The sequence below is a fragment of the Urocitellus parryii genome, chromosome 4, assembly GCF_045843805.1.
Source record: "Urocitellus parryii isolate mUroPar1 chromosome 4, mUroPar1.hap1, whole genome shotgun sequence".
Taxonomy (NCBI): Eukaryota; Metazoa; Chordata; class Mammalia; order Rodentia; family Sciuridae; genus Urocitellus; species Urocitellus parryii.
Genome location: NC_135534.1, coordinates 208,109,903 through 208,118,515, shown reverse-complemented (window position 1 = coordinate 208,118,515; position 8,613 = coordinate 208,109,903). Strand labels below are relative to the sequence as shown.

At 59.7% G+C, this 8,613-nt stretch overlaps 1 protein-coding gene across 1 annotated transcript; it reads right to left on the bottom strand.

Annotated features, from left to right (window-relative positions):
* Positions 1–295: 295 nt before the first annotated feature.
* Positions 296–6,961, bottom strand: LOC113187668 (odorant-binding protein 2b-like). Its single transcript, XM_077797366.1, has 6 exons — positions 6,644–6,961; positions 3,643–3,791; positions 2,611–2,678; positions 2,423–2,527; positions 464–559; positions 296–332 (listed from the first exon to the last, which is right to left on the bottom strand). The coding sequence occupies exons 1-6, from the start codon at positions 6,959–6,961 to the stop codon at positions 304–306; spliced, it is 765 nt and encodes a 254-aa protein (XP_077653492.1). The 3' UTR covers positions 296–303.
* Between the last annotated feature and the right edge of the window lie 1,652 nt (positions 6,962–8,613).

Here is an 8,613-nt window from a genome sequence, read left to right as displayed (position 1 = left end):
GCCTTTCCTTTGAAATGTGACCGTCAGGGGGCAGAGGACTGTCTCCCTGTCTCTGCGGGAGAACAGGGTCCTTAGGTGGATAACTGCCACCAGTAGGCGCACCAGCCTCATTTCATCACGCTGACCAAGCTCTGGGGTTTCTCATGTGGCCAGGGGCCATTGTCCAGCTTTATTAGGATGAGGTGTGAGGCGGCGTGGGCTGGGCCCTGCTCTTTCTTGCCACAGGGAGTTGCTTGTGGGAGGGAAAGGGTGGCCAGGGTTCTCAGCTCCATCCTCCGGGGTGCTCTGCAGCCCCCTCCTGCTCTAGGACTCTCTGGGCAACTCACAGGCTTCTGCAGACCCAGAGAGACACAAGGGATGGGAACAGGTGGTCATCATCTAATAGGAGGAAGGAGACCCAAAGGCCCAGCCGCTGGTGACGGAGATCACAGGTGGAGGGAGGAGAAAGGAGGCCCCTGGTTACCAAGGTGGGGAGGGGCGGTGATCTTGTTCAGCCCTTTGTCTTTCACAAACTTCTCAAAGATGCTCAGAGCCTCCGGGTCTTTCTCCAGGGTGCGGCCTGCAGGGCAGATGGAGGGAGGTGGGTGTGGAAGGTGGTGCCCCGTCCAGGGGGCATGAGGAGAGGGAGCTTGGGATCCTGGTGGGGCTTATCTCTCCAGTCCAGATACTGTCGTTCCCCCAGGGGGTTCCAGCCACTGAGAGGACTCAAGCCCACTGTGCCAGGGGCTCCAGGGACTGGGATGGAATCTCCCAGCACCAACCTCTCGGGAAAGAGCCAGCCAGGGGGCGTCTCCAGGCCACAACCACTTCTGCGTCTTCTTTGGGACTAGACACTTACACCTCTGAGCTCCCGGCAGAGCTCAGGGGCCCCAGGGGATTCCTGTCTCCCAGGTTTCCACAGGAAAGCGGTGCCACTCCCCAACCCTGGCAAGCAGAGGACCAATGAAGATTCCCTGCATGGGCACATCCTAGGCTCAGGGACACCTTCCCTCCAAACCCCAGTCACTCCAGGAGAAACAGCCCTGAGTGTGACCCCAGGGGGAGCAGAAGGAGGGAAGGGGTGGGGCCTACCTGTCAATGTCCCGTCTCCATGAGTCAGACCCCTGCCCCACAGAGATGCCCATCCTTGAGGATTGTCCCCGTGTGCGCTCAGCTCCTCCAGACCCCCATCACCCCCACTGCCCAGTCTCCCTGGCCCCAACCTCTCCTTGCAGACCTGGTCTCAGAGGCTGCACCCTGGGCCCCTCTAGCAATGTGCACATCACCCCAAGTTCTGTCGAGGCACCCTGCTCACACAGGGGCACTGGGCACGGACAGGGCACACTGCCTTCCTGCCCATCTCCCCCCAGCTTCCACCCCAGGAAGCCATTCCTAGGACTCTGGGACTCTCAGCAGAGAGCGATTTGTGAGCTCTTAGCCTCTCCAGTTCTCAGCTCAGATCCTGCCCAAGACCACACTCCACATGCACCCTGTTTGGTGTGGAGGTATGTCCTGCACTGGACCAGGAGATGGGGGGACATGTGAAATTCAATCTAGAAGTGATCTGGGGGCACCTGGAGGGTCTGGGCAGCACCAAGGGCCTTGGCCATCATCAGGGTAACACCAAGGGCCCCTGAGGTCCATGCTTATGATCAGAGAGTGGGGCCAGTGGGCAGGCCTCCCTGTCCATGTCTCCCTGCTGCTGCCAGAGCTCCCACATAGCCATCACTGGGGCCTTATGGGTCCAGAGCCTCCCAGGGGGCTGTGGGCAGAGAAGACCAGACAGTGGGTGCAGCACACACAGGACAGGCAGGACAGGCAGGGGCTGATGGGCAAGAGCAGGAAGGGCCCACTGCGGCTCTGTCAGGAGGATACTGGGGGCCAAGCTCTGGAGAACTCTGGCGGAGACTAGAAAGGCTGCAGAGAGCTGTGAGTCTCAGGGTGGAGATGGCTCCAAGGGTTAGTGGCCAGGGACAGGGTCTCCACCTGGGCACAGCTGACCTCTAGGGAGGGGTCCTCGCTGTGGGGGCATCCTTGCACAGCAAGGTGGGGAGCAGGGCTCCAGCCTCCACCCCAGGATGCCAGGGCCTCAGCTCAGCTGTCATCAGGGTAACACATCTCCAGATGTTGCTCAATGTCTCTGGGGACAAGCAGGCCTTCAAACAGGTCCCCTGGTCAGAGCATGACCAGCTGACTGAGCAGGGAAGGAAGGGGTCAGGGCCAGGTGGCCCAAGAGCGACATGGGCATGCGGATTTGTGATGTAAGAGCCGAGGATGAGAGGCCAAGATCTACAAACTCCTCTCCCACCGAGAGTCCAGGAGTCCCAGAAATGGCTGCCCGGGTGGGAACTGCAGATAGCTGGACTGGAAGGCATTGCACCCTGCCTGCCGGCACCCTGGAGGTTCACACCCAACTCCACACGGTCGAGAGGCTGGAGCGCACCCATGAGCATCGTCATCTGGTAGGTTTGCTGTATCTTGCCCTTGAAGTAGGCAATGGCGTGATCCTTCCCTGGCAAGAAGTGGACAGAGATGGTGTGCCTCCAACCTGTGGGCCACACAAGCCACTTGGCCTTCAGGTGTCCTTCTGCAGACCCTACTGAAAGAAAGAATGCACATCTGGCCACTTACCGGTTTGAAAGGTGCCCCTGGAGGCTACATCCAGGATCATTTGGAACTGAATGCATCCAATGGGTTTCCTGGAACACAGATCCAAGCACGCTTCTCCCCCTGGACACCTGCCCCTCCTTCCCTGCTGCCTCCCACAGGGCCCCCAGTGGTGAGGCCAGCCCCCATCTCCTCCTGACACATAACACTCCACAGTCAGCCTGGGCTCTTCAACTCTGTGGCCAGAGTCCCCAGGAGACCCCTGGAGCCTGGACCTCCAGTGCCTGGAATGGCTTCAGAAGGTCCCTTCTATAAGCAAGTAGGTCTCCTTGGGTGGCTGCAGCTGGTCAGGATCAAGCTCCCAGAAGGAACACAGATCCCAGGAAGACCCCACAGGTCCAGGCTGGATCTCTGAAGTCATCTGAAGGTTCCTATCCTAGTCCAGGGACGAGGCCAGGAGGTCCCAGCAGGCCCCAGCCCCCAGGACATGGATTGCCAAGGACCCCACATCCCTCACCCCGTGTGCTCCAGGTGGCACAGCTGGAGAAGCCTGGAAGGCAGCAGAGCCGTAACCCACGCTCTGGTCAGGCAGCCTGGTGCCCCGCTGACCCAGGCCTCTGCCCACCAAGGAGGCCAGGTCCTGCCCTGGGTCCCCAAATGCTCCTCCAAACACATCTTCCAGAGGAGAGTCCTGGTCCTGGAGCCTTGGCTCTTTACTGACTGCACGACCCCAGAGCAGATCCCAAAGGAGGCAGAGGCCGTCTCTGTGCAGAAGAGTGCTCTGTGCCCACACCTGGTTTCTCCAGGAGCAAGTCACGCTGTGCTGGAGAGCTGGGGTCACAGGAGCACCTCAGAGACGCACCAGCAAGTGGGCAAGTGGAGTCCTGTGCTCAGCTCAGAGTCCCCATGAGTGTCGTTGCCCTGGTTACCAAGGGCGCCTGGCAGGTTCCCGAGATCACCCAAGAGGAGGCTATTTTGCCCCTCAAGGGACCGGTTGAGATCAGGGACTGGGGGCAGGGGCGGGGGAGATGAAGGGGCCACCTGCAGGGCACTCACATGAGGTTCATCCTGAACTCCAGCTTGTTGAGCTTGTTTCTGACCAACTTGAAGGGAGGCAGCGGGTGGGTCTTCCTCTCCTCGGGAATAGGCAAGTCTCCTGCCCAGCTCTTCCAGGAGCTGGGGGAGGGGAGCCAGCTCTGAGCAGGCTGTAGGGGCAGGGGAGCCAGGGAAAGGGGTCCAGGTGGGGCTGACCTGGGGGCAGAGGCAGGAGGGATGGTTTGGGGTCTCTGCAGGCTGAGGCCTGAGGCACTCCAGGAGCCAGAGGAGGCCTGGTCAGGACATCCCCTTCCATCAGCAGGAGGCCGAGCCAGGCAGGCTGGGGCAGGGCCCTCCAGGGCAACACACCTCCTGGGAGGGCCTCTGACCCGGGGCCATGCACAGGCCACCCAGAGGGGCCCAGAAAGTCACCTAAAGGACTAGAGGAACTTCATTATTAGAGAGACGAGGTAGGAGAACAAGGCAAGGGACAGAGTGGACAGAGCTCAGGAGAGTCACAGGGGACCTGTTGATCCTGCATCAACTAAGCATGGCTACTCTGATAACCACGGTCACTGCTGCAGGGTGACCAGACCACAGCACTGGTCTCTGCTTCCTTCCCTTGCTGGCACCCGCTCCTCCAAGGACTGACTCACCCAAGTCCTCCAGAGACCAAGGGCAGTCAGTCTGAACTTGGGAGACAGGCACCTGACAGTGACGGGTCCTGAGCATTTGACCCCAGCAGCCTCAGCACTGGCTCCTGCCTCCTTCTGGCTCTGGGTCCCACCCGCCCTTGACCTCATCAGTCTCCTTCACCCAGGGCCTCAGGCCAGGGGGAAGGCCTGGAGTGGCTGACCCTGGGGCCTTTGCAGGGGTGCCGAGAAGATCCAGACCAGGGGTTGGGTGTGGAAGGGGCATGGAAGGGAGCTGGGTTGGACAGAATGACCAGCAGCTGTCCAGTCCCTGAGAGGGGACAGGAAGACTTGAGGGAACCATGGGGAGGCTCTGGGGGCCAGCTGTATGGACCCAGGAGTTTGACTCCTTGCTAAAGTGAGCAGGGACTCTTGGATGCCACCCTTGACCCCAGGGTCTGTTTTGGACTTGGTCAGTTTAGCTCCCTGGTCAAGGACACCAGGATAAGGAGGCAGCCACCCGGCACCTTTGTCCACCAGAGGTGGGCCTGGGCTGGTGTGTGGCATCTCCAGGGCTCTAAGTCTTGTCCTAAAACAAACCAGAATTTTTTTTAAAATCAGAAGTTCCTGGACAATCCATGGTGATACAGAGGGTCACCCTGAGCCTTTCACTGGGAGACAAAACACTGAATGGAATCCTAGCTGCAGAACCAGAAGCTTCTCGGACGCCCAGAAGCTGACAAGGGAGGAAGTAAATCTCTGGGCAGCGGGGCTGGCAAGACTCAGCCCACCGACAGTTTGGAGAGGCCTCACCCCACGGCCCCTCAGACTCTGGGGGACCTCACAGAAGGCAGGAAGGCACCCTGCTCTCCTCAGCACCCCTCCTGTGCCAGAGGAAGTCACCAAGGACACAGGACAGGGCACTACAAAGGTACACCTGGGGTTCCCATAGTGCACCAGTGCAGAGGCCTGACCTGGGACTCCAGGTCCCACCCCAGCCCTCCCCAGGGCTATTACCTCCTGTGAGCTAGCAGGAGTCAGCAGAAACTTCTGGGCTCGCGCCACCGAGAGCAGGCTCAGCCCCACCGTCAGCAAGAGCAGCAGCATGGTCCCCAGGTCACCTCTGTGCTCCTGCTCCCAGCCGCCATTTGTCCTGCCAGGCCGCCCAGGAGGCAGGACCCTGCCGCCCCACCTGCTCTGAGGCTCCTGGGCCACAGGGCCAGGGCACTGTTTTGCTTGGATGGAGGTGAAAGGTCAGCATGGAGCTAATCTGTGTGATTAGCCAGTGTGACTGACTCACGTGACCCATTCTGAGGAAGGCTGTCCAGAGGAGAATGTTATCAGAGGGAAGTGGTCACCCGGGAATTGGAGCCAGGGGGTGGCAGACGGCTCCTGGGCCCTCCCTCCCTGGGAGCCTGGCCAGCCCTGGTCCTGATGTGCTCTGCGGGGCCTCCGCCCAGGCCCAGGCCTCAGTTCCCACCAAAAGCAGTTTCTGAACCCCCCATTGTCCCACCCTAACTCCAGGCTCAGCATCCAGCCCCCCCAAACACCTCCCTGGCTATGTGATGGCGCCCGCAGCCCCGGCCCCTGGGCGCCAAGGTGCTGTTTCCCTCCAGCACCCCGTCTCCTCCCTGCACCCCTGAGCACCCTGGAGACCTGGCTGGCTCTCTCCCCTGCCCCCGCTCCTGCCCCATCAGCCTGCTGGCCCGGCCTCTGGAAGGCCTCCAAGCCCACCTCCCCCAGGCAGGGCCTTCCTGCTCCAGGCTCAGGGACAGGCCCCCAACAGGCCATGCTCCTCTCTGGACCACACCCCTCACTTGTCCTCTGCTCCCAGACCTGACCAAAATGTGACCGCAGCATCTTCCTCCTGTGCCCGTGTATGGGCGTGTGTGTGTGACACTTGTGGGTGTGTCTGTGAGAGTACATATTCTTGGGTACGGCTGTGCCGGGTGTCTCTGCCTGTGTCCATGTGTAATGCCTGACAGGCGGCTCTCCACCCTTCCCCAACCTCACCAACTCCTGCTTCTTCCTGCAGTTTGCCTCTTACCTGTGAACAATCTGCACTTTGACCTTGCATGCCTTTGTGTGATCACATGCAAAGGTCCCCTTTAAGATGGACCTGTTGCCCCATTTGCACATGAGGATACTCAGGTCCAGAAGGTCAAGACAAGCTGCTCAAGTGGTCCAGCCAGCACATGAGAACTCAGTGGCTGATGACTCTGGGAAGCCTGAGCCAGGCTATGGAAGGAGGCAGAGCAGGGGCCACAGTGGGGGCCCCGGGTAAACAAGTCCTGGGTGGACATCCAGCCTCAGCTTCTCTGGAGACTCATCACCTGGGTGAGCTCTGTCCCCACAGGTGGAGTGTTGTCCCAGGGCTTTGATACCCTCACACTGGTGGCCGCATCGCTGATCTGCAGAAGAAGCTCCCAGGGGGCCCGGAGAATCCAGGGAGAGAGGAAGGATATGGTGTTCTGGGGAACAGGCTCCACAGTGGGCTCAGGCGGGCCAAAGAGACATGTCCATGTCATCAGCAGCATGGTCACCCCAGGTGTCCCTGATCGAGGTAGGACCCTTTGCTGGACCTTGCTTGCCACCCTCTCTTCTGAAAGCAGCAGCTCCACATGCACAGAACCTTCAGCTTGAAGCAGGCTCTCCATGTAGGAGACCCCACCCTGCTTGGGAGGAGGTGGCCAGGACTGGGGCCCCATGTGCGAGTGCGAACCAGGAACCCAAAGGGGAGGGAGAGACGGATGTCTCCAGGACGCTCAGCCAGAGTGGTGCAGCCATGGCTCCACCCCCACCTCTGTGGAGGCGGGGCCTGGAGAAAGTTCCAGAGACTTTGTATAGAAACCCCCTACACAGCCAGGGGCTGCCCACCCTCTGCCAGCTCAGCCAGGAGGGCATTAGGCCTGAGAGGCGCCCCTAGAGCCTGGCCACCTACAGAGCAGCAGACAGGGTGAGGTGACTGCCTGGCACAGCCAGCTTGGGGACCAGGGTACAGTTGTTCACAGGCTGTCACCAGTGTGCACTGGGGGTGATCCATCTGCAGAGGGGCTCTGAGGTGGCACTATAGCTTTCCCAGCTGAGTGGGAAATGGGGTGCAAAGACTCCTCCTGGACAGTAAGCGGTAACAAACATGGGATTTGGGCCAGTCCTCTGGCCCTGAGGTGTAAGGCCCCCCACCCCCAGGAACAGGGAGTGCTCAGTAGGGGTGTCAGAGGTCCAGAGCCACCTGCACCGGTGTCTGGGCTGTCTCTGCTTCCATCTCTGACACTGGCATACCAGAAACCTCTGGCCAGTGTCCTCTGGTCTGTCCCTTTCTTCCAGCCCCCTCTCCTCCCCCTCTGGGACACCATTCACACACAGGCCCTGCCTGGGAAGCCTCTCTCTAAGGTTTATTTTACTTAAAATCCTAGCCTACCCCACTAACACGGTTCATGGCCCTCTCAGGGGCGTTGATGGCAGTCTGGGGGCTTCATTAGACACCATCATTTTATTTTATTTTTTTTTAAGAGAGAAATGAGAGAGAGAGAGAGAGAGAGAGAGAGAGAGAGAGAGAATTTTAATATTTATTTTTTTTTTTTTAGTTTTCGGCGGACACAACATCTTTGTTGGTATGTGGTGCTGAGGATCGAACCCGGGCCACACACATGCCAGGCGAGCGCGCTACCGCTTGAGCCACATCCCCAGCCCCAACCATCATTTTAAATGGCTTCAGAGCTCTGGCTGTGCTAGGGAAGAGAAGTCCCCCTGCTGGACTCTGGCAGCGTCCCATGCAGGGCTCTGAGGCATGTGAGCTCCACGCCCTGAGCTCTGGTCACATCTCCATCCTCCCTCTGGATTTAGAAGCAGACAAACCTGGATCAAAGGGAAGGATGTGGGTCCCACGCCTGAGCCACCATCCACCACTGGCGGACAGTCCAGACTGGCTGCTACCACTGGGGAGTGTCCATTCCCCTTGGCCAGCGCAAGGGATTCTGATTCTAGGGTGTTGGGGGCAAGTTGCTGCAGTTTGGAAGGTGAGCGATGACATCCAAATCACCGTCTCCTGTCCTTGTCCTTAGGAGGAGAGAGGCTGTCCTTCAGCCATTTCAGGATGTGGCCCCCTCCAGCTTCAAAGCCTGCGGACCCCGCCTCTCCCAGCTGGGTTCTGCTGCCGGGCCTGTGGGCTGTGAACCTGCGCACTCCCCACCCACAACCAGGGCTCCAGGAGCAAGTGCTTGACCAGCACTGAAGGTACCTGTCATCTCCTTTAGTGGTAGGGAAACTGAGGTTTTGCCCAAGGTCACTTAGAAAATTGGAGCCAGAGCCCTGGGCACATGGGTTGAGAGCTGAGGTCGGTTGTTGCTGCCCACCCTCA

Excerpts from the sequence above, each read along its gene's own strand:
- LOC113187668 (XM_077797366.1), bottom strand. The coding sequence starts at position 6,961 with ATGGGGCCCCAGTCCTGGCCACCTCCTCCCAAGCAGGGTGGGGTCTCC. Across the intron at positions 2,679-3,642 it reads GAGTTCAGGATGAACCTCAT|GAAACCCATTGGATGCATTC; the intron begins GTGAGTGCCCTG and ends TCTGTGTTCCAG. Across the intron at positions 560-2,422 it reads CCAGATGACGATGCTCATGG|GCCGCACCCTGGAGAAAGAC; the intron begins GTGCGCTCCAGC and ends TCTGCCCTGCAG.